The sequence below is a fragment of the Bos indicus genome, chromosome 10 (genome assembly GCF_029378745.1).
Source record: "Bos indicus isolate NIAB-ARS_2022 breed Sahiwal x Tharparkar chromosome 10, NIAB-ARS_B.indTharparkar_mat_pri_1.0, whole genome shotgun sequence".
Taxonomy (NCBI): domain Eukaryota; kingdom Metazoa; phylum Chordata; class Mammalia; order Artiodactyla; family Bovidae; genus Bos; species Bos indicus.
Genome location: NC_091769.1, coordinates 45045240 through 45069557, shown reverse-complemented (window position 1 = coordinate 45069557; position 24318 = coordinate 45045240). Strand labels below are relative to the sequence as shown.

Here is a 24318-nt window from a genome sequence, read left to right as displayed (position 1 = left end):
TATGGCAGCCAGAGCCAAAGGGGGTCACCACTGGTTCCACCCACACTTAATTCTTCCTGGCAGAGGCATTAGGCAGGGCTGACCCAGAGAGCTAAGAGGGAAGAGGTGTGTGTGTGTGTGTGCGCGCGCGCCTGCGTGCATGTGTAAAGGTGCTGGAGGTTGGGATATAGCCAGTCACCTTTTCTCTGTAGATCTCTGTTTCTCTAAGTGTAAAGTTAGGGCACAAGGTCTAACTAACACCATTATCCTTACATTTCACTTCCCAGCAAGGTTGTCAAGGCTGCAAGATTCACTGCTGGATGGGGGGAGGGGACCCCTCAGATACAGGAATTAGAGAGGTGGATAGCTCTGAGCAATGCCCAGCGAGGGCAGAACACTGATTTGGGGACCTGTGGCCCTCTCAGGACCTCTGGCCTTGAGAGCCAGAGGCAGACCTCCACCCGCAAAGGGACGCGGGAGTCCAGAGTCCCAGCCCCAGGTCTTCCCGTTATACGACTCTCTTGGGATCCGAGCTCCAGGCGCCGCCCTACCAGGAGATTCCGGGGAGGAGGACCAGTCGTTGCCACTACCCCAGGGTCAGGGAGGAAAGAAGGAATCTCTTGATTGCCCCCATTTCTGGGCCGTCCAGGCCGGTTAGCCCAGTCTGGCAACCGCAGCCCACTCGGTCAGGAGATCTCAAAGGCGGGAGCAGTCAGCACCTCGGGGGCTCGCTCGGTCCTGCCCCACCCCGGCCCCGCCCTCGGACCCCGCCCGTTCCCCTCGCCTCCGCCTCTGGCCGGAAGCCCCCTCCCCCTGCCGGTCCCCCGCACCCCTTATTCCTTTCCAGTCCCTGTCCTTCCGCGGGTCGGGGAAAGCTCTCCGCTCGGTCCCCTCTGTCTTCCTCCAGCTCGGGTTCCTCCATCCAAGTCCCAAGCCCCCGCCGGGCCCCGCCCAGGCTCCTCCCTCGGCCCGGCCCCGGTCCCAGTTTCCCGCCCAGACCCGGGCCTTCAGGCCCCTCTAGTCCCCTCCCCGGACCCCGCCCCCGGCCCCCGGAAGCCTCTCCCCGCCCTCGGCCCCGCCCCCCCGAAGTTTCTTGGGCCCCCGGCAGCCAGCGGGACAGAACGCGCAGAGCCGCCGCCCGGCCGGCGGTTGATGGAGGTATCGGAGACCGCGCGGCGCCGGGAGTGAGCGGCCGAGCGGTCGAGCAGCCGGACCTCAGGGGACTCGTCATGGAAGAGGAGGTGAGGGCCGGGCCAGTCGAGGGGCCTGGGCTGGGGTCTTTGAGACTCTTGCGGCGGTTGGGGAGCCTGGCTCAGGCCCTTGTTCCAGCCAGCCCCTCTCCTGCGGCGGGTCTCCGGACACCCCCACCCATCCTGTCCACGCCAATCCCCCAGGCAGAGCCTAGGCCCAATGAGATGAGGCGGGAGCGGGAGTAAGGGATCGCAGACCCATTCTCCTTCATTATTTCTGTCTTCTCCCACCAACTATGATCATGGTGGTGCTGGTTGTTCCCATTGGACAGATGGAGAGACTGAGGCTCCGGTGAGTTTGATGACTTGCTGAAAGTAGCCTGAGTCGCTGGGCTCGAGCCCTTGTTATCTCTGACTCCCTGTGCACCACGTCGGATCCTAAAAGGGCACAGTGTGTGTGTGTGTGTGTGTGTGTGTGTGTATGTGTTTGTTGTGGGTCTGTGGGTCCTGGAGTCCTTGTCTCAAGGAATCTTGAGGCTGTGACCCTGTCTGGTGGCTGGAGGACTGGAGAAGTTGTGTTTTCTCCCCTAAATCCCTGTAGGTCCTTTATCCCTGGTGGGTCCAGCTTCTTCCCTGATTAGGTGTCAGGCCCTGATCAGGGCTGATCCCTGCCCCTGCCATCCTCACATCCCTGGAGGGCTGATTCCCTGGAGGAGCTGGTCAGCTGGACCAGCAGTGGCCCTTGAGCCTCCCTCATTCCCCTCAGGACCTTCATGGTCTGGAGTGTGGTCAAGCACTCTGTGACCCCCACCCTTTACTTGCAAACTCAGTTCTCTCAGTAGCCCCCTCTTCCAGGCACACTGCCAGCACTTAATGTGTGACTGTGGAATGAATAAACTAGGGAGGGGCCTGCTGAGACTAGAGGATTTTGCTTCTGGTCCCCCAAGGGGGTCTCAGCTTCTGCCCCTCCCAAACGGAGGGGAGGGGCTGTGTCTTTGCCTGGATAGGTGGGGAGGAAAAATGAAACCTTCGCTCTTGGGGCAACCCTGGCCAGCTTGGGGACCAGACTGCCTGTGTCCCCATCCGTGCTCATCTCCCTGCTTCCTGGGAACACTGTCCAGGAGCAGCTGCGGTATCTGTCCGAGTTCCCTCAGGCCAGGCCCTGCACTTCTGTGGGATGGTAGATAAGTCACTTCCCCTCTAAGCCTGCATTTCCTCTTCTATAAAATATTGGGCCTGGTCTCCTCCCCCAGTCTTGATTGTAGCCCCTTCTCTCAGAGTGGGTGGAAATAGGGGGCACAGTCAGGCCACTATGATTTGCTGTGGTTTCTTGCTGACAGGGGTGGGGCTCCCTTACCCTTGCTATGAGGCCTGGGCTTCTTCCTTTCCTCTTCTCCCAGAGGATGTGGGACAGGACTACTCGATCTCCGAGCTGCTCTGGCCACCGCATCCCCCTCAATTAAGGGAAGTTCTCCTGGGGCCTCCTCGTCCAATGGCTTGTCTGGTGGTCAACCCAGCCCTCTACTCCTCTGGTCTTGAGTCTCTAACATTGCCATTTACTAACTCCCAGATGCCAAAAGCTCCCTGCATACCTAGGGTATGGGCTTTGCCCACCACCTCCCCACATGACCAGGGGTTCCCTGTTCTCTACCCCTCCTTTGGCATCCCTCTTTTCCTCCCATTTCTTCTCCCCACCACTTCCTCTTTTTTCTCCAGGCCTCAGAACCCATCCTCCTTTCTCTTAAACACTGCTCAGATTGTAGTCACCTTCTCTGCCCCATGACCCCAGGCTGGCCTCCTCACCTCACTCCCAAATGGCTCCTTTAGTTCTACCCCTAGCTTTGAACTTCCTCCCCAGGCACACTGGTGCCAAGGCCCCTCAGTTACCTCCTCCATATAATAGGATGGTAGTTTCATCAGGTTGAGGTTTGGTGCGGAAGTGCGGGTCCACTGGGCGTCTGTCCATCTGTGTTCTCAGGGCCATAGTTTCCCCATCTGTAAAATGAAGGAGGTGGGCAGTCCAGAAATGTGATGGTTTATGTGCAAAAGCTTTGAAAGCTGCAGTGATCAGTATGAGGTTATTGTTGCAACTGGACTCAGGCTTTCCTGTCTCCGCCCTGGGGTTCTGCCCCCTCCTCCCAGCCATGCCTTTCCCTGGCTTGGCCTCCAGTGGCACCAGGCTGCTCCTTTGCCCTTACCCATCTAGAGAGTGGCAGGGCAGTGGCCTGTCCCAGTACAGGTTTTGGGACCTTGAGCTAATCTTCGACTCTTTCTGGCCTGCAATTTCTCATCCTGTAGTGAAGGGGTTGAAAATGTAGGGTCTTTGATGCCCTTCTCTGGGCCAAGATATGTGTCTCCTTTCTCACAATCCTGCCAAAACCCTTCCTTCTGCAAGGGCTTCCCAAACTAATGCCAAGCCCTTGCCGTACCAGAGAGCCAAGACTGGGTACCCGTCTGGGTAGGTGCTGGAGCCCTCCCAACGGACTGGGATCCTCTCAAGCAGAGGGTGCCCACCCAGCCCCCAGACTGGGGGTTTCCCTTGTGCGGGGTCTGTGTTGTGCCCATCGGACTGGAAGTTCCCCACGCAGAGCCTGTGCTTCCTCTCTCTGATTGCCCCATCACAGGGCTCTGACATGGTGGGTTCTTAACAGAGTTTGGTCAGAGCATCATGGGGTTTAGACCAGTTCAAGAGCAAAGGTCATTATCCCACGCTTTCTGTGATGTGAGGTGCCAGCAAGTTCTTTTCTGCTGGTCTGTCTCTCCCTGGCATGGTTCCTTTCTGTGCACAGGGCTGGGCTGACCTGATGTCTTTTCCTTTCTTTGACCTTTCTTTGACCTTTCTTCTTTCAAATGACCCAGAGACCCTCCCCTTTCAGGCAAAGCAGAGCCAGGCTGGTGCCCAGGGGTGCCTCAGAAGCTGCTCACGGTGGGCACGGGGAGGGGCTTGAGTGAGGATGCGGGGGAGAAGAGAGGGCGAAATAGGAAGAAGAGTGGTCAGCTGGTCAATGAGAGAGGAGGCCAAGAAACTGGGGTGAGCAGGACAAAACCTCCCCTCTGAGCCCTACCAAGGGGAAGGGCCACTTATTAAAACTTACTGGGACATAGATAGCCAGCCTCCTCGTGGGAGAGTGTCTGAGGGGCAGGAGAGGGACTGGGTGAAGGGTAGCGGGACTCTGACCTCCAGCCAGGCCTGTATGCTGGTATCTGCTGTGACTGATTCCTGGCCAGGAGACCCACCTACGGGCTTGGGTTTGTACCACCTCCAGTCCCTCAGTTGTCACCCCCATCCCCGAGTGCCTTGTCTCAGCCCCATGCTGATATCCACATCCCTGAAGGCTCTGGACTTGCTTCTGGCTCATACAGTCATGGCAGTCACTGGACGCTGCTCTGCTACTTGCAAAGAGGATGCATCAGGACACAAGCTTCCAGCCTCGCCCCCGGAGCTTCCAGCTGGCAGGAAGTTTTCACATCTCGGGCTGTCGGTGAGGCAGGCAGGAGAGGTCACAAGTAGAGGGGCTGTGAGATCCCATGGGGTCGTGGGTGGGCCCCTGGAAACAGGAGGCAAGTTTGGAGCTCAGAGGTGGGAGATCTGGGCTGCTGCTCTGCAGTCTTGTGTAAGAGAAGCCTAAGTCTGCAGGCAGGGTGGGGGTGGGGGGGTGGCCAGCTGCTGTAGTTGCTAATGGAGGGGTGTGACATGTCAAATGTGGGGGTGGGATTTCCCTTGTCCCACTTCTTCCCCTCCAGCCCTGGGCCTAGGCCAGCTTGCAGGGGTCCCTGAGTGGAGAAGGCCTCAATGGGTCACACAGCCCATAGGGCTGAACACAAGTGATGAGGATGGGGCTTTGGGTGCATAGTAGGATGCTAGAGCCCCCCTTCTTGTCAAAGGGCCCTGAAGTCCTTTCTCCTAATAAGGGTGGCTCATAACTAGCCTGTCAGCAAGCCTCTCACTTCCTCATCCTCCATCCGGGAACACCATTTGGGACTATTCCACTTCTCCATTTCTCTTGCCATCTATAAGTTAGAGAGAGATCTTTAGGGGGCACCTCATATTCCTGGAGCTCCTGGGGGCATTGAGGCCCAGCAGCTGAGCCCAGATAGGTCTTGTCTTGAATTCTGAACCAGGCAGGGACAGGGTCCCTGAGAGGCAGAGGGAAAGGCAGTGACAACAGTAACAGTGACAGCTGCCATTGACTAAGTTTAGGGGTCCTAGGCATTGCTTTATATGTTGTATCTTTTTATTTAGCAACAAACATTTATTGAGCACCTACTGTGTACCAGACACTGTCTAGCCACTGGGGATACAACAGTAAACAAAACAAAAATCCCCAGCCTCACAGAGTTACAGTCCTTGCAACTTTTGTAAATATCAGCATGTCACCAATGAAGAAACTGAGGCTCAGAGAGATCATGTGACTTGCCTCTGGTCTGTGTGGCTTGGGCTTCAAAGCTCAGACTCCTAACCAGCGGAGTGTGCAGTGCAGTGGGGGAGGGGGCCACAGTAAGGACCAGACTGGGGGTTCCCTGCTGTGATGGAGCTCAGGGAGGCCATGCCCTGCCCCACTCCTGACAGCTCACCGGTCTTCTCTCTGGACTTGTCCTTCTAACAGCATTGGTGGCCACAGGGTATCTCTGGGGAGAGATGTGCTCCTTTTAACTGGAGCCCCCCTTTTTAAGCTTTATGTAAATTATAAAGTAGTCAAAATTAGTCAGTGCTGATTTCCTTCTAGCATCCTGTAGATTCTGACATGCTCTTAGCCCCTTCTCCTCCACCCTCCCCTTCACACTCAGCACTGTGGGTACCAGTCATTGAAGCAAAGTGGTTAGCAAACTGGGTGTATTTTTATTTTCATTTCACAGGTTTTCTCAAGCACCCATTAGGTGTAAAGAAACAGTACTGGGTGCAGGGTACTAAATGTGAATTTGGCCCCACCTGGTAGGCATATACCTGGCACCCAGCTACCTAGGTGGCTAACCAAGAGGCACGAGATGTCAGTGACTGGCCTGAAGGCTCCAGGGTGGCTGCTATGTCCTCGAGAAGGGTTTGAGTTTACCTCCTGTACCTGCCTCTGGTTGAAGGCAGCCCTCGTCAAGTGGGGTGGCTGCGCTAAAGTCCTGACCTGGGGCATGGATGAGGGCAGTGGAACCTTCTGCTTTGGGGCCGGACGCAGGGGCTGCCGAGAGGGCTCTCTGGAAAGGCAGGAGTGAGGAGGAAGATTAGCATTCTGTCTGCCTGCCTCCTCCCATCCTTCTGATCCTGCTTGGACATCCTTTTTTCTGAGAGGCCTATGCCACCCTGACCTGACCCAGGTCCCCCACCATCCTGTCTTACTCCCTCCTCTTCACTTAACTCTCACTGATAGCTTCATAGCATTTCACACTTGTTCGTGTGTTTATCTCTGGTGTTTATTTGTTCAGCTCCTCCTTCCCTGCATTGCCAGTTCTGAAAGGGCAGAGATGTGTTATTTTTATTCTTCCCTGCCTACTCCAGCATCCTTGACATTGTGGGTGCTCAGTACCATGTGTGTTGACGTGGTTGAATGAATACACGGGGAGCAGAATAGTGGAGGGGAATGCGAGGTCAGAGGCCCAGTGTGAATTCTGATTTTGTCCTTCCAGTGGTGTGACTCTGGTAAGTCACGTCCCCTGTCGGAGCTTCAGTCTGCAGTGATATGTGGATGAGGATGCTACCATCCAGGAGGGTAGCTGCATGGGTTAAATTAGGCAGTTTGTGTAAAACATAATACAGTGATTCAATATACGGTGCCTGTGGTTATTATTGTGGCTGCTGTTATTTCCATCTCTGATACTGGATTGAGAGTAACTGCCTCAGGGATTGGGGGGGGAAATTCACGTAAGGTGATATCCAGCAGAGGGATACATCTCCATGTGGCCTCCGGGCAGCAGCCCTCATGGTGTGTCCGAATGCTCTGTTATAGGGTGTGAAGGAGGGGGGCCAGAAGCCTCGGAGTGCGCAGACGGCGGACAAGGCTGGCTGGATCAAGAAGAGCAGCGGGGGCTTCCTAGGGCTCTGGAAGGACCGCTACCTGCTCCTCTGCCAGGCCCAGTTGCTGGTCTACGAGAATGAGGTAAGGACCGGCCTGCTCCTGAGTCTGAGTGTTCTGCGTTGGGGAGCCGAGTGAGGGCAGCCCAGGCCAGAAAGGGATCCTGGCCCGTTGTTTCACTTTGGACGTGCTGTGCAACCTTGGGCAAGTGCCTGGTTTTCTCTGGGCCTGTGCAGTGCAAAGGCAGTACCTCTGGATGTAAGTGTAGGGCTCCCAGATGAGGGCTCTTTGAGGTGTATGTGGGTAGGGATGCGTGCATCTCCTCAGCTGGCCACCTACTCTGCAGCTTGCTGTCCCGGGGCTAGGTTCCACTTACGTGAAGTTTCCAGAAAACTGAAGCTTGCTCGACTCAGTAATGAGAGTAGAAATAATACTTATTTCTCATTCTTGTTTGGCGATCTTGCCTACCCCTTTTGGACTATGGGCTTCCCTGGTAGCTCAGATGGTAAAGCGTCTGCCTGCAATGTGGAAGACCCGAGTTCAATCCCTGGGTTGGGAAGATCCCCTGGAAAAGGAAATGGCAACCCACCCCAGTACTCTTGCCTGGAAAATTCCATGGACGGAGGAGCGTGGTGGGCTACAGTCCATGGGGTTGCAAAGAGTCGGACACGACTGAGCAACTTCACAGCAACTTCTTGGACGATGCTCACGACAGTCCCTGAAGAGCAGCTGTCATGTCACATGCTACAGAGGAGGATCCTGAGGCCCAGGGTGGCCAGATCCTGTGTGTCTCAGTAAAAGAAGGTCAAATCTAGACCCAAAGTCAGGGAGCTCTCCATCCAGCTATGCCAGCAAGTAAACTCTAAAACTTGTTTTTTATGGAAGTCCTCTAAAACAGGGGTGCCCCAACGTTGAGGTCAAGGACCGGTACCTCTGTTGGATCAGCGGCAGCATTAGATTAGAAATAAAGTGCACAGTAAACGAAACGTGCTTGAATCACCCCAAAACCATCCTCCTACCGCTGCTCCACGGAAAAGTGATCTTCCACAAAATAGTTTCCTGGTGACCAAAAGTTTGGGGACCGCTGCTCTAAAATATGTTGGATATTCTTGTCTGCCTGCTTCAGCAGAAGATGCTGGCCTAAACAGTCTTCCTTAGTGACTCAGTCACTGGTGAGCCAGCTGTTCCTACTGCCGGACTGTACTTTTCAGCTTTTCTTTCTCCTTTAACATCAACCTTCCGGTTGCCTCTTTTGCTGTCCTTGTGCCTCTCACAGTCCCCGCATCTTTCCACTTCAGACTCGTGCCCCTTTTCATTTTGGAAGGCTTGGAATTTAGACAACCCAGCATGTGGAAGTTGTGTGTTGAGTCAGTGTTGATAAAGTTCTGGGTGAAGACCTGGGGCGAAAAGGTGGTCTTTACTTGGGAATGCTCTTTGTGTTTTGGGGTTGAGGATGTAAGAGGGCTATTGCTGTGTGCCTCTGATGAATGGGTATGTGGGGAAGAACTGGGCTGGGGGCAGGGGAATGGGGATCCTGCCTGTTCCCCATCAGCGCCTGTTGGTGTGCCTCAGGCTGACCTGGTCAATTCGTCCTTGTCCCAGGCCAAGAGAGAGCTAGGCATTTAAAGGAGCTGCCTTTGAGATGCACCTCACCTTTCCTGGCTGAGTCCCCAGGCTTGTGGAGCTGGGGTGTCAGAGAAACAGCCAGAGAAGGCCAAGGGGGTGAATTGTGCAGACAGTCCCCAGACGTTCTGCACTGCCACCAAATCAGGATATGCTGTAGTGGCTGCAGGGGGCTATTTTTATAAGTAAAGAGGGCTGTCACAGCCTCCTCCAGTTCCAGCTACCATAAGAATTGATGACAGGCCCCCAGCTGTCAGCTCGTCAGGTGCTGCCAGCCTTGTCCTGGGCCACCTCTCTACATCTGGGCGCGTCTGGGAAGCAGGAAGGATTTCACATCCCCTAAACACTAAAAGTCTAAATCACGCTTAAAAAAAAAAACACTATTAAAAACCTCAAGGCGGTTTCAAGAACTTAGTACTCGGGGGTGGGGGAGCTTGGCACAGGAGAGGGAATTGAGAAATGTTCAATTCCCCTTTCTGATGTAAGGAACTAGGCGAGTGCGAATGACTCTTGGCTGTTTCTTTGCTGTCAGTGAGGCTGACATTCCAAAAGTGTTGTCCCCGCCCAGTGCCTGCTGGATTATCCGATTTTTCTGAGCTGCAGAAGGGCCAGATGATTCAGCGATTCAGGTTGAGAGGAGACCCAGGTCAGGCAGCGGTGGGGAACTGGGTGGTGGAGATGGACTGACCTTTTGTTTCCAGACAGAGGAGGGTGTGTTTGGCCCAGTTATCTTCCCAGTGTGGGGAGGCCTGTGCACATGGGGTAGGTAGGTGAGGATCTCTCTCTGGGATCGGAGGGAAGAAACCTGGAGTCTTGCTCTGAGTCAGGCATTCAGTTTAGCAAACTTTTCCTCTGGAGCGCTGCTCCTTGTAGGACACTGGCAGGGGAACAGAAAGGAGACACAGGCAACAGAGGTGGAAAGCGGTGGCTCCAGGGAGTTAGGACGTCCTTCCCCATGACAGCGTGTCCCTAGCGCCTAGTAAGATGCCTGCAGATGGGGAATGTCAGAGGAGAGAGAGCACTGGGGCTCAGGCTTGTGTGGGAGAGCAGGGCAGCTTCCTGGAGCAGGTGGATTTTACCAGCCTTTTGTTGAGTGTGGACACTTGCAGTGGATTGAAGACTAAGGATTGGAAAGAGGTGCATGGAGGCAGGAATGGGAAAAGATACTTGTTTGAATCTAGATGGGAGAGACAGGTCACCCTGGCTACCTATTGCCCTTTCCCTGAGGGGCTGAAGAGAGAGTAGGTCAGTGGTTACAAACCTTAGCTGTACAGTCATCTGCTTTGGAAAATACTAATGTCTGGGCTCTGTCCTCCAGGGATCCTAATGTAATTGGTCTGGGATGTTGCCTGGGCATGGGGATTTTTAAAGCTACCAGGTACCACCAAGGTTGAGAATCTCTGGTGTAGGGCAGAGCTTTGCAAGCTTTTGCAAATATCAGAATCACCTGGAGGGCTTGTTAAAACTCAGATTGCTGGCACATTCCCCCAAGATTATGATTCAATAGGGTGGGGGCTTGAGGATGAGCATTTCTGACAAGTCCCCAGGTGATGCGACTGCTGCTGGCCCAGGTACCACACCTGGAGGACCACTAGTGAGTGCAGAGCAACCTGCTGCTAGGGCCACTGTCCAGCCTCTGGCTCTGGCTGGAAGGAGTGTGGCGTGCTAAACGGGCTCTGGCTTGGAAGTCAGAGGATGTGTGTTTCCATTTGGCACTGCTCCTATGTTTGGGTCTATGTGTGGTAGGTTGCTCACTCAGGTCTGACTCTTTTGTGATCCTATGGATTGTCACCTGCCAGGCTCCTCAGTCCATGGGATTTTCCTGGCAAGAATACTGGAGTGGGTGCCATGTCCTCTTCCAGAGGATTTTCCTGACCCAAGGTCAAACCCCTATTTCCTGTGTCTCCTGCATTGCAGGTGGATTCTTTACTGCTGAGCCACTGAGGAAGCCCATATTTGGGTCTGTGCCCTAGGGCAGTTCCCTTTGCCTTCAGGTCTCATTCTTTTTTTCTATGCTGCTGCTGCTGCTGCTAAGTCACTTCAGTCGTGTCAGACTCTGTGCGACCCCATAGACGGCAGCCCACCAGGCTCCCCGTCCCTGGGATTCTCCAGGCAAGAACACTGGAGTGGGTCTTTTTCTCTATAAAATGAGGCAAATCCTGGGATTCTAGGATTTCAGGGTGCTTGAGGGACTCTGGAAAATCAGGGAAGCAAAAGGGCTTGCTAAGTGTCAGGGTTTCTTCGTAGGTGAGAATTATCATGGAGGGAAATTGGGGTATTTCCTCTGCAAAGAATCGAGTCAACTGCCTCCCTCCCAGATATTCCACCCAAAACTGCAGAGCCCTGAAGTGGTCCCTGGTTGGATGCTCTTGCTGGCTCTGCATGGTGTCAACAGCAAGAGTTGACTTCACTTGCCAGCCAGTCTCCCAGGGCATGCAACTACTTCCCTGGAGTCTCCAGGGGGAGAGTGTGACACACTGAGGAAGCTGTCTCAGCCTGGTCTTCCCCAGAATAGGAAGCAGCTGATCACCACTGAGGGAGGAGCATGTCCCAGGCCACTTGCTGGAGAGGCCCCTGGCGGGTGGAGCCCAGGAGGAGAATACACTCAAGAGCCAGGGCTGGCGTGAGGGAAGGTGGCCCGGGCAGTGTCCAGAGGTGGCCAAGAAGAGACTGGTCACTGTCCGGCCACCAGCCCTACTAGTGATGAATCCTCATGGTGACAGGCTCGGGATGCTCTTGAAGGAGATCTTGCCCTGTCTGTTGTGCTGGCCACGGAGAGTGGCCTCTCACCCCAGGTGAAGGGTCAGAAGAGGAAGATGCCCAGTGGGGAAGTCAACTCCGGATCACTGTGGTGAAGTCAGGTCTTATAGCCCCAAACAGCTTCTCTCTGTGGCTCTACCTGGAAAGCCTTTTTTTCCTTTCAACTTGCTCCTCCTTCCAGGCCACCTCTTGCACTGATCTCTGCCTGGCTTCTGGGCCTGCACGGACTCCCAGGCACACTTGCCTAAGCCCTTCCAGCTTCCCCCATTTCCTCCTTTGGCCTTAGGCATATCTGAATCAATCCTGCTACCTACCTTTGTGCTGAGAGCCCATTTCTTATATGGATGGAGAGCTTTGAGGACATCCCTCCAACCAGTGTGGACTGAACATCGTCTACTTGCCGGGTCTGAATGCCACCTCTTGGTGGTTGATTGGCAGCCTGAGGGCCCCCTCTGACCAAGCAATGCCCTCATTGAGTGGGATCAGGCTCTGGGGCGGGCCTGGGTGTTTGAGGGTCTAGGGGCATCTGGCGCTTACTGTGTTCCCTCTGTCTCCCTCCCAGGATGAGCAGAAGTGTGTGGAGACAGTGGAGCTGGGCAGCTATGAGAAGTGCCAGGACCTTCGTGCCCTCCTCAAGCGGAAGCATCGCTTTATCCTGCTGCGGTCCCCGGGGAACAAGGTAGGGCTGAGCCCGCTGCTGGCTGACCTCCCTCCAGGCCAGGGTCTGCTGGGGAAGGTCACCCTGGAAGGTTCTTGAAACAGTCTGGGCCCCAGGATGCAAGCCTGATGGGTCTCTGTTCAGTGTGGCGGAGGCTCAGACCCAGGTTCTGCTGTGGTGGGACCTTTGGTTTGTTTTTGTCTTGGATCCCCCCAGCCCCTGGTTGATAGGACGTGCGTTTAGGGCTCTGCCGAGAGCTCCACTACCGTCTCCCCTTCTAGGCCCTGAGGGCTGTAGTTGAAAAGTAGTCTTTGAGAGGTGGGCCCTTGGCATTCTCCCACCGCCTGGACACAGGAGGCCAGGGGCTGAGGCAGGAAGGGTAGGGATGAGGTCTTCACCCCACCAGACCTCGGCACCCTGCCAGAGTCGGGCAACCACACCCTTCCTTCATCCCAGGCCTTCCTGGGTGGGCCACCCCTCCTACCTTCCATCCTAGCTTCAATGCTCAGACCCACAGCTCCAGCCTTCTTCCTTTTGCGGTTGTCCTTTCTTGGCTAAAACTGGAGGAAGTCTCTTGCCTGAGAGGTTCATTCCCTGGGACAGGCTATGTACATGGACAGAGTTCGCTGTTTGCACCCCTCATCTCTGGCAGGGAGTCTGGGTGGGTGTTGCCATGTGGCAGAATTTCACAGATGTCAGGAGGCTGGTGTGCACAGTGCTGCTCGCCAGCTCGCGCCCATCTGCAGCCGGGCCGTGCCTCACCCCAGCTTCTGCTCGTCATGTGGAGCCTCGCAGAGAGGGGCTGAGTCACAGAAGCTGGGTGCTGGGGAGCGGGCCTGGTCTGGGCTTGCCCCAGGCCATTCTGATTCTTTCATAGCTTTAAGGGCCAGGAGCCCAGTCCTCTATGGTCCCCGGGGCGAGACCATGATGGCTTGACTCAATAACCTTCTGTCCCACTCAGTGGTAGGTGGGAGCAAGGAAGCATGAAGCTCTGATCCCAGGGATGGGGTTGTGCCAAGGTCAGGGGCAGGTTTCACTTGACTTCTGCTGCTTAGGGTTCCATGAGGAAGATGGGGAGAGCAGCCATATTTTGGTCTTTCAGGCCCTAGAACCCCTACCCTGTTCTGGAGGTGCACTTTCCCTCTGAGTGGTGCTGTATTTGTGTGTGTGTGTTTGGGAGATGTGTAGAGTGCGCTGTGTGGGAAGGTTGGCCTGTGTGCCTGAGGCCCGTGTGTGCACCTCTGTGTGCAGGAGAGTGCTCGCCTGGCCCAGGAGTTGTCTGCGTCTGTGTGTCCCTTGGTGAGCGCCTGTGGATGTAGGCAGAGGGGTCTTGCATCTCTGTCCTCTGCCAGTGCCGTTCTGTGGACCGCCTCGTTTCTCTGAGAACCAGCTGATGGTGGGCTAGGTGGTTCAGGCCTCACTCAGGGTGGGACATCACCTTCCGAGTAAGCGGCCTGTTTATGCAGCTGTGTTCTCAGCTGCTTCTGCCAACACCCTCCCTTTCATCCCCCAGTGAAGCCAGGAGTTCAGGTTGGCTCTGGGTGACTCTAGGAACAGGACAGTGAGTTGGGGAGTTGGGGCTGTGGCGTGATTGGTGGGGGCTACTGGGTAGTGGGAACACAGCCCACCCTTGTTTCAGCTCAAGGGACCCTGACCCTTGGTACCCCAGGAGCTCACACAGAGAGTGGGGGCTCTCCAGAGATCAGATGGTGGACTGCACAGAGCACCACTCCCCCGCTCCCAGCTCCCCCGCACCCTCTCACCCTCCTCTCCTATCGCCTTGGGTGTTCCCATCCTCAGTGAGGCCACAGGCTGGCCAGGAGGTCACATGACCCCGGCTGTCTGGTCCTGAGGCCGCCTTTTTTCCCCTCTAATCAAATAAACAAAGACTCCAGTGTCTTGCATGCCCCTCTCCCTCCTGCCTCCCCGTCCCCACACCCCTGCCATGAGGTCACAGGCAGACGCTGCCAGGAAGCAGGGTGGCCTCTGCTGGGCCTTGCTGCCCCACTGGTTTCAGCCAGCTTGGCCCTTTCCTCTTTCCTGCCTCCTCTCTCCCCCTCCCACTTCTTTCCTCTCTGCCATTTTGTCCTCCCCCCTTTCCCAGCCAAGTGGGCCTTCTCTGTGTCCAGTCCTGTTAGCTTCTGAACTCCTGGCGGTGAACTCCTGGCGGGGCCTGTGCCCTGGGGCTTCTTGGGAAGGCTTGGGGAGGGACCATCTGTACAGCCTGTGGCTCTTCAGGATGTGGGGTGGGGGTGGGGCAAGAGGAGCAACTTCTTGGTCTTCTGTCCCTATTCTGATCACCCTTCTATCTGTCTCTATTCTGATGCCTAGCTCATTCAGGCAGGATTACTGGGTTCTTTAGGGTGGGGCTAGGTCCTGTATAACTTCGTATTCCTTCTCTTTGGGAACCGCTGGGCTGGCACACTCCCCCCAGCCTGCTTAGGTGGGCTGGCCAATGGAAAAGAGTTACAGTTTGGGTTGGGTGCAGTGGTTGAATTTTTTGTCCCATTGAGGCCCCAATTAGTAAAGAGACCCTTGCAGTTCTCATTGCAGGTTAGTGGGACTAGAACTCTGATGTTGACTCCTCGGCCAGTGCTCATTCTCTGCCCCACTCTTGCTGCATCTTTTTCTGAGTTCAAGTGTATGCTTCTCAAGCTGTCTGGGATGCTAAGTCCTGCACCAGGCAGGGGCCCCACCCCACTGACTCGGGTTGCAAGCAGGGACAGTAGCTGGGCTGTTGGGCTGCCTGGGGCCCCCGTACTCGCAAACCCCATCAAAGGGTTGAGCGGGCCCTTTCAGAGCTCAGATGCAGTGCTGTCCCTTCCTGAGCCCTGAGCAGCCCTGATGGCTGGGCTGAGGCAGTTGCCAAGGTGCCCTGGGGTTTCTGACTTAGCTGCCGATCTCCTGCCAGGATCGAATTTACCCTGGTCATGCAAATGAGCATTTGGCTGTGCCTGGCGTGGGGAGGTGGGTGGGACCAGGGCCCTGTATGAGGAGAACTCAGAGGCAGCCAGGAGGAAGTTATATAACGAGGATGCTGAGGGGGCCAGGCGGGCCGGGTGTTACATAACCAGGAGAACGGCAGGAGGGAAGGCACGATCCAATACCCGGGCCGGGATGGGCAGCTGGTGACCTGCCCGACAAAGAACTAGGGCATCTCGAGGTCAGAGAGTTGGGAGAGGCCCCAAAACGGGAACCAAGGGCCAGCTCATTCATTGATGAGCTGTTCATTCAGTAACTACTTACTGAGTACCCAGTATGTGCCAGGCCCTGGCTTTGTTATTATTTAGTTGCTAAGTCTTGCCCATCTCTTGTGTGACCCCATGGACTGTAGTGAACCAGGCTTCTCTGTCCATGGGATTTCCCAGTGAGTTGCCATTTCCCCCTCCAGGGGATCCTCCAGACCCAGGGATCGAACCCGCATTACCTGCACTGGCAGGCGGATTCTTTACCACTGAGTCAGCAGGGTGTTCAGTTCCCTCAGCATTGGCTTGTAGCAGGCAGTGGCATCCCTTTTTCCAGAGAAGGAAATTAGGACTGTTTTGTGCAGGAGAGAAATGATGACAGTTCCTATGACTGAGCACCCTGTCTGTGCCCACTTCCACGTTTAACGCTTTGCTACATCATTGATCTTCACAGCTCCCTGAAGTGCAGGGTCAGCCAGCTGTGAGTGCTGGTCTGTCTGGCTCAGGGGCCCTACTGCTGTGTCCGCCACGGAAGGCAGCTCCTCATTCTGAGTGGCTTCACTCCTTCCACTGTTTCCTGTCTGACCTTGGGGGCTGGCCAGGAGGGGCCTCTCTGAGCTGCCTCTGATTCTAATGTAGGAGCTTGGAGCTCCTGCCTGAGGTGGGAAGGGACCTGTGGCGTGGGGTTCAGTGAGAGGGGATGTGAGGCTGAGCCATGGGGTTACTTCCGGCCGCCTTGGCCAAGTCCCATCTCTCTGATGAGCCTTATCTGTATGATGAGGGGGCTGAAATGGGCCCCCTAAGACTCTTTCTCTCTTTCAGTTCATGGTTCAAGGCCAGAACGGAGACCCTGGGACTCTTCACTTGGCCAGGACTGGGTGTGGGCCCTGGGCAGCTGTCGGCGGCCCTTGTTCTGGTGGGCCTTCTCTGATGGCCGCCCCTCACGCCTGTCGCCTGTGCCGTTGTACTCAGTCTGGCAGACGTAGACTGGGACTATATTCCTACTTCCCAGCGAAATCTCAGAGGTCAGGCTGCAGTCTGGGGGAGTCACAGAGGGTGAGAACAGGTCTGGGCAAGGCTGATTTGAATCCAAATCCCTGGCGGCTGTATACATGGAGAGGCTGTTCTCTGATGGGTCTGTTTCCTCCCTTGCTCTGGAGCCCCCGTGTGAGACCTGATATGGGGATGATTTTGATTTGCTCCTGACCAGCTGTGGGAATGTAGACTTCGGGCTGTGGTGGGAAGTTTCCCTAAGACCCCAAGTGTGAACCCTTATAAATGTCTGCCATCCTTCACACCCATGCCTGTTGCAGGTCAGTGACATCAAATTCCAGGCACCCAGTGGGGAGGAGAAGGAATCCTGGATCAAAGCCCTCAACGAAGGAATCAATCGAGGCAAGAACAAGGCTTTCGATGAGGTGCGATGCAGTCCTCTGGACTGCTCTGGGGCTCTTTTCCCTCCACGTGTGATCTCAGAGTGGACCCTGCCCCCCACCCCAGACAAGCCCTTGATTATGTCACTGCTACAAACACTGGGGCACCTGCTGTTGTTCCCTCATTTAATCCTCACAACACACTTCAAAGTAAATGTCTGTGTTCCCATATTACAGATGAGGAAACTGAGGTGTAAGGAAATTTAAGTATGTATTTTTAAATTAAAACATGGGTAGAATTTGACTGGTTGCAACCATGCTTCCTTTCCAACCCAGATCCAGCCATAACAGCAGGTGGGCCCAGGGCAGAGAGGTCTGGGGTGAGCTGAGAGCCTGACAACTCACTCTTCAGTTGGGCTGTGAAGTCCGAGCTTGGCTGTCTCTAGGCCAGGCCCTCCTTACCTGTCTGCAGTGGCCATCCAGCCTCCTGTCCGAAGTGGTGATGCCAGCAGGGCCGTGATCAGACTCTTGGCAGGAAGGGTATCCCACAGGGCCAGATCTCCTAGGGAGGGTTTATCTTTGACATTATGGATTCATAGATATTTGGGCTAAAATGGACCTGGGGGCCACCTAGAGTGACCCCTTGGATTGCAGAAGACTGAGGTTGATGGGGAACGAATTCTCCCAGGCAAGTTCCGTCTTAACACCGAGGTTCCCTTACTGGCAGCCATGGCTCCCAGGTCACGTCTTATGTGACTGTCATATTCAGCCCTTCACTAGTTTGGTAAAGTGTCCCCGTTTCATGGGAGAGGATGTTGGAGGCCACAGGAGCATGGCCTTAGCTGACAGCCTTGATGGAGCAGGACCAGCTGCTCCACTGCAAAGACCCCCAGGTGGGCCTGAGTCTCACCTCAGGGGAGAAGAGTCTTAGAACACCCCCCATCACAGGGACCAGCTGCACTGGGATTCAGTCTGGATTTCCCACATGCCTCTCACTGTGGCTTCCTGGCTACTCCTTGCCCACATTCCTCACCCTCAGAGAGGGTGCCCTCCAGGCTTCCCGACCCAGGGGGAGTAGAGTCGCTGGTCTTTCTTGAGCTTTCTTTCAGGATCCTCAGGGGTCCTGGGAGAGTGACTGGGGCCAAGGAAGGCCTTTTCTGGAAGCCGGGAACTAGGGGATCATGGGCTGTCTCCTCCGCATTCCCCCCAGCTAGGCACAAAAACAGCCACAGGGCTGCTTATATATTTGCAGTGGACTGAGAAGTGAGGGCTGATAGCCTGTGTTTGGGCAGCAAGACTGGGGCACAGAGGGCAGCTGCAGAAGAGGGAGAGCCTTAGGTTGCAGAGAGACGACAAAGGCTGTGTAGAGACAGGGTTAGAAAAGCAGAGACCTGGATGCAGGGAGAGGCCTCAGAGAGACAGTGTGGGGCACTTGACCCTGTCAAGCAAGGAGGAGGTGCAGACCCCACCTCTGGGTCAGATCATCACCTGGGCATTTCTTCCCCTTCCCAAGGCTGGGTGGGGACTGACAACGGTTTCCTCGTTCCCAGGTCAAGGTGGATAAGAGCTGTGTCCTGGAGCATGTGACACGGGACCGCGTACGTAGGGACCAGCGGCGCCGGCCCCCTACGAGAGTCCACCTGAAGGAGGTATGGCCTTGCCCCCAGCTTGCAATGGTTGGGGGTCAGTTGAGCCTGGACCCAGCTGCTTAGGGGGCAGCGGGCTCGGGGGCTACCTTGTTCCTAAGCACTCTTAGCATCAGGCTGAGCTGACCCTTGAAGCACAGGAAGGGTTTCAGTGGGGAGACTTGGAGTGAGGGAGGTCCTGGGTGTAAGGAATGGTGTGAGTTTGAGGCCCCAGCAGAGGAGTTTAAGGTGTGCTCCGTCCCTTTGGCTGGAAGATGGTGTGGGAAGGCGGGGTGGGGGAGGAAATTGTGGAGGTCTTTGGGGCAGGATGGATGGAAGGGTGTGTTCCAGATGTCAGTTGGAGGCCCTGGGTAGTATGGGTTGGGTTGATGCAAGGAAAGGCAGGGGCCAGGAAATAGAGGCAGAGGTAGGGCCTCCAGGCTCCAGGAGGGGTGTAAAGGGAGGGGCCAGTGGAGAGACACTGGGCAGCAAGAGCCACCTGGGCTTGTGACTGAATTCAGGGCTCAGGGAGGCAGAGTGGACATGGACGGTTGTCAGAGTGCCCACATGCCAGGAGACCCGGGCGTGGGAGGGGGAAGGACACAAGGAGGCCCTGGACACAAGGAATTGGGGAGAAGTTATGGTCAGGGGAGGGGGAAGGGAGGAGTCCTTCCTCAGACCTTGGAGGACAGGAAAGAACCTCAGCAAATGTTACCTTTGAGGAATGAGGGGCCCAGGGAGCCAAGAAAGAGGAAGCCTGAGAGGGGTGCATCCAGAGAGAAGGGCCCTGGACCATGGGTCATCAGCCAGGTTGGCAGCCACAAGTCATGGGGCAGGACTGGCGAAAAGGCAGATGGTGATGATTCTGGCACATTTTCTCAGAGAAGGAGTCGGCTTTGGGCTGTCATGGCGCCCAGAGCTGGGGGTGCTGGTGCGATGGAGACCGTGGCAGGGAAGGAGGGAGACAGAAGGGGGTCTAGGTCATTGGATGGTTTGCTTTTGAGATGAGACAGCCTGTTCATGTCTGTCCGCTGAGGGAAAACATCCTGCAGAGGGAGTGACTGAAGCAGCCAGAGAGGAAAGGCATGTCTGAGGGAGGAAGCCTGGGAGCTATGGAGAGGGCCAGCCTTGGAGAGGGGGACCCTCTGAGAAGAATTTAGGGAGGGACTCGTGTCCCGTGACTGAGGACACGTATAGGCCGGGTCACCCTTTGCGTGTGAAAGGGAGTGAAGACCGTAAGGGGCCTCCTGCCCAGTCCCACTCCAGGCCCTCTGAGTTGTCCCCATGACCTTGGGGCTGCTGGGTGTCCCTGTGGGCCCCTGGGGCCAGGTGGGGACAGCTGCCTGTTGGGTGCAGCTGTTCTCCTCTGGCGGTCAGCTGTGGTCTCGGGCTGCCCATGTCTGGGGCCACGTGTGATGACATGAGGAGAATGGGCACTGGCTGCTGAGCAGCTGGGCAGGGGAAGGCTGGAGAGCGCTGGCCCAGAGGGCTGGCAGGCCGGACAGAAGTCTCCACAGCGAGTGAGCGCAGGGTGATGCAGGAGACTCGTGTGTGAGATCTGATCCTGTCGCCTGCTGGGTGGGTGGTTGCCGAGAAGGGACCATCCCAAGGCCTACAGCCAACTAGAGGGGCTGAAATAGGGCTGGAAACCATGTTCCCTGCCACCCAGGCCAGCACAGTTGCCTTTCAAAAGAGCAGCCTGTTACACAAGCTGGAAGAAGCCAGGCTGAGGCCCGAGAGGACACCTTGGTTCTGGCTTCCTGGCCTGTGATTCCAAAATCAGGAATTTTATGGAGGTGAGAGAGATGAGAGGATTCATCAGAGAATCACTTTAGCTACTCATCAGGTGGCTTTGGAAGCCAGAGCAAAGGGCATGGACGGCGTGGGAGGCCAGGGGCATGGGAAGCCTGGATGAGAGGACTTGAGTACTCTTGTAGGTGGGCACAGCTGACCCAGTGGCCGGTCATGCAAGTTGATGCCATGTCCTGCCTTTGCAGGTAGCCAATGCCGCATCTGATGGGCTTTCACGTCTGGACCTCGATGTTCCGGACAGCGGGCCACCAGTGTTAGCCCCTAGTAACGATGTTGATGCAGCCCAGCCGCGGGAGACACCTCGGCCGCCCATGCCTCCTGCCAAGCCTTCCCCAGCACCTGAGACCAGCAGTGCTGGCGACAGAATGGAGACCCCTGTGGGGCAGAGCGCCCCTGCCCCTGTCCCAGCAAGCTCTGAGGCCCACCCTGAAAGCCAAGAAGACTTGGAGACTCCAGTGGTGGAGGACAGTGACTCTGAGCAGCCCCCCAACAGGATCCTGCCTGACAAGCTGAAGGTGAGCTGGGAGAACCCCAGCCCTGAGGAGGCCCCTGACTCTGAGAGTGCAGAACCGCCCCAGGTGCCGGGTACTGAGACTTCTGAGGCTGGGCCCAGGGAGGGTGGGAAGCCCCCTACCCCCCGACCCAAGATCTTATCGGAGAAACTGAAAGCGTCCATGAGTGGCATGGAGGCTTCTGGGCCAGCTCAGAGTCCTGGGGCCTCTGAGGCGTCTGCTCCAGGCCCAGCAGAGGTCTCAGTGAATGGTGTGGATGACAGTCCTGAGCCCCTCCAGTCATCCCAGGCTGCAGGCCCCCCAGGAACTCCCCCAAAGGCTGCAACGACATCCACCGCCCTGCCCCCCTGGGACCCGCAACCTCAGCTCCATCCCCGCTGCTCCTCCCTGGGGGACCTGCTGGGGGAAGGCCCCCGACGTCGGAGGCAGCCTGGGGAGCAGCTGCATAGGGCTCAGCTGGAGGTGAAGGTGGCCTCGGAAAAGACAGAGAAACTGTTGAACAAGGTGCTGGGCGGTGAGTCCGCCTCCGTGAACGCCGAGACGTTGCTCAGCCAGGCTGTGGAGCAGCTGAGACAGGCCACCCAGGTCCTTCAGGAGATCAGGGATCTGGAAGAGATGAACCGGGAAGCACCTGGGCTCCGGGAGAAGAGGAGGGAGCTGGTGACCCTCTACAGGAGAAGCGTACCCTAGGGCCTGCCGGGCCAGGGACATTCCCTGCTGGCCGGCTTAGTCCCTCAGAGCCCAGCCCTGCCGAGAAATGTGCTGCTTCAGGCTGTAGAAGGGCCATCAGGCATGTCGGGGTTTGGCCAGGACCTGCAGAGACTCCTGGGATCCTTTCCTCCCTGCCCTGGCCAGAGGTGCCAGGTAGCGCCCAGGGCTACTGTCTGGCCGGGCCTCCGGTTCTAGGCTTGGGCTGGGAGCACACACTCGGGACGTCTGTGCTTGTGTGGTTGTTCCGAACAGCCCCAGGGCCTTGGCACAGTGCTCGGGGTTTCCGGGGGCGGCATCATCTCTACTTCCCGCCCTCAATAGTTTACATTCCTGACTTCTGAATAGAGCACAGCTGAGCCCCCCTGCAGCCTCCATGGCCAGATGTTCCCAGGCAGAGCCTCATGGCAGAGGCAGCTTCAAGCCATAACTGACCCGCCCCACCCACCTCTTCCCAGAAGTGGCTGGGGCCTTGGGTCTAGACCAGAGGTTCGGCCTTCAGTTGACCGTGACCTGGATCCCAGCTGGGGCCTCTGAAGGCAGGTGGGAGGCATCTGTGTGAGAAAGCCATTAGCTATGTGGCCCTTCCCTGGGCCCGTTTCCTATTCTGCAGGCCTTCCCCTCTGGTGAGCTGGGCTTGGTGGATTCCAGGGTGGAGGAGGAACTCGAAGGGTCTCGTAGTCTCGTCCCTGCCCCTGAACCAGCTTGGGTCCAGCCTTGCACATTCCTGTTCAGGTGAACCTGATGTCAGCATCAGAAAATCCTGTATGTAATTCATTATAAATCAACATTCAGGAGTGAAGCTGCCCCAACGTCTGTGCTTCCCAGATGGGATTTATATCTGGGTCTCCTTGGTTCCTTCTCAACCCAGAGGGGTCCAGTATCTCAGTTATTTCTTTGAATGCTGACCGCAGCTGTTGGGCCTGAAATCACTTTTCTCTCCCCTTTCCCCTCCTCCCGTGGCTCCGGCTCCACATGGACTGCTCCTCCTGAACTTCCTTGTGGAAGGAGCTTTATCTCCTGTCCCTTTCCTGGTCCGTTCTGTCCCTACCCTTTCCCTGCAATATCATCTCTGGCTCCAGAGCACATCCGGTCTCTGTCCTGCTGCAGCGGCTGGACTGAGGGCAGGGTTTGTAAGGTGCGGAGGCTCTGAGGGCCACAGCCACTCCCTGGGGCCTGTGGGAGTAGGAGCAGCTTCTGACAGGCCTGCTCAGGGGTTTCTGCAAGTGCACTTTTGTTTACTGAAAGAGAGGGAAGCTCACAGCTGCGTGCTTTGGCCTTCCTGCCCATCGCCCCACCCCCAGCCACTAGTCATGCCCACTGAGGCCTGCAGGTGCAGGTCCCTGCCTTCTTTACTCTGCTTCTGTTTGGCTCTTGAGGGTAGTGGCAGGTATCAGGAGGGGCACGTGTCCACTCTGCGGCCTGACTGGGCAGGCGTGTGGGCGAGCAGCAATGTCATGACTCGTGAGCCCCCATTGGCCTCCCTGAACCACACTCCTTGAACAGATTAGGCTCCCAGACCTAGCCTGTATGAGGTTTCCTCATACATCAGATTAGATCAAGGTCCACCCATCTCTCCATATGTCTCCAGTATGAGAGCAAGAATGTCACCAGGGGCCCACCTTCACGTAGCCCCTGCAGTCTTCTTTGGGGAACAGCCTTCCCTCACCAGCCACCTGGGCTGGGTGAGGCATTCACCAAATCACCTCCTTCCTGGGACTAGAGCTGCAGTTTCCTGCTCTGATAAGTGACCAGGCTGAGCAAGCAGCTCTGGGGTCACCTCAGTGGCTTGATGCCATTGGTTCCTATGGGGTGCCTGTGCCTTGGCAGCCTGGACCCATGGGGGACGCCAGCTTCCAGGGGAGGGGAGGAGGGTCCGGAATATGCAGGGGCTGCCTGGCTGGCCTCCCGGAGGAGGATGGCATTCCATGTCTTCTGCTTATGAAGCGCCTTTCTTGAAGTTTGGCAATAAATCCCTTTTTATGGAACTTCTCTGCCACAAGCCTGTTTGTTGATGTGGAGACCAGCTCCAGGGCCTCATGGAAGCAGAGGATAGTTGGTGGTTGATGAGGGCATCACCAGTCCTCCAAACTCTGTTCCAGGGCCCCCTTCTCACAGGCCAGGCTGGGGGGGCTCACCTTCTCACAGTGCTCCATCTTCACTAAACTTGGTCTGGCCTTGGAGTCTCACCCCTTCCACCCAACGTGTTTCTACAGCCTGAGGGCTAAGTATCAGAGGGAACAGTACTTTTCAGTTTTTAAAAACTTTATTGGAAACAATTTCAAACACAGAAACCTTGCAAGAGTAAGTACAGTTACAAAGAACACTTATATACTCAGGTTGACCTGTTGGCTTATCTCTTGAGTGCCTTTTTTCTGTTATAGACATACAGTTCTCTTTTGGAGACTTTGGAGAATTAGTTATCATGGCTCCTTTCCTCTAAATACTTCAGTACGTATTTCCTAAAAATAAGCATCTTCTATTATTAATCATAGTACAGTTAGGAACTTCAGGAAATTTAACATGGATGGAATACTGTTCATATTCTGGTTTTATCATTAGACCCATTAATAACCTTTAATCATATGTTACCTCCAGGGTAGGGTTGAATATGGCATACATGTCCCTTTAAGTCCCCTTTAATCTGAAATGTTTCCACAGCTTCTGTTTTCCATGATGTGGGTATTTTTGAAGAATACAGTCCTCCCCAGCTTTTTAATAGAATAGTCCTCATTTGGGGTTTGTTGCGATTTCCTCATACATCAAGTTAGATCAAAGTCAGAGAGTCTCACCCAGAGAACTGCACAGGTGATGTTAGTTAGGTCCTTCTCAGGACATCATATCTGGAGACAATCTCCATCTGCCCTTCACTGATAATGTTAATTTTGATC

The 24318-nt window shown here is 55.8% G+C and overlaps 1 protein-coding gene across 2 annotated transcripts; it reads left to right on the top strand.

Annotated features, from left to right (window-relative positions):
• The first annotated feature begins 1073 nt into the window (after nt 1-1073).
• Nucleotides 1074-23415, top strand: PLEKHO2 (pleckstrin homology domain containing O2). Of its 2 annotated transcripts, XM_019968681.2 has the most exons (6): nt 1074-1220; nt 7106-7255; nt 12117-12233; nt 16711-16815; nt 18321-18419; nt 20393-23415. In XM_019968681.2, the coding sequence occupies exons 1-6, from the start codon at nt 1209-1211 to the stop codon at nt 21407-21409; spliced, it is 1500 nt and encodes a 499-aa protein (XP_019824240.2). In that variant the 5' UTR covers nt 1074-1208; the 3' UTR covers nt 21410-23415. The 2 variants fall into 2 exon arrangements, with proteins under 2 accessions (XP_019824240.2, XP_070653517.1); XM_070797416.1 differs by lacking the exon at nt 16711-16815.
• The last annotated feature ends 903 nt before the right edge of the window (nt 23416-24318 follow it).

Excerpts from the sequence above, each read along its gene's own strand:
- PLEKHO2 (XM_019968681.2), top strand. Across the intron at positions 7,256-12,116 it reads TGCTGGTCTACGAGAATGAG|GATGAGCAGAAGTGTGTGGA; the intron begins GTAAGGACCGGC and ends TCTCCCTCCCAG. Across the intron at positions 18,420-20,392 it reads CGAGAGTCCACCTGAAGGAG|GTAGCCAATGCCGCATCTGA; the intron begins GTATGGCCTTGC and ends CTGCCTTTGCAG.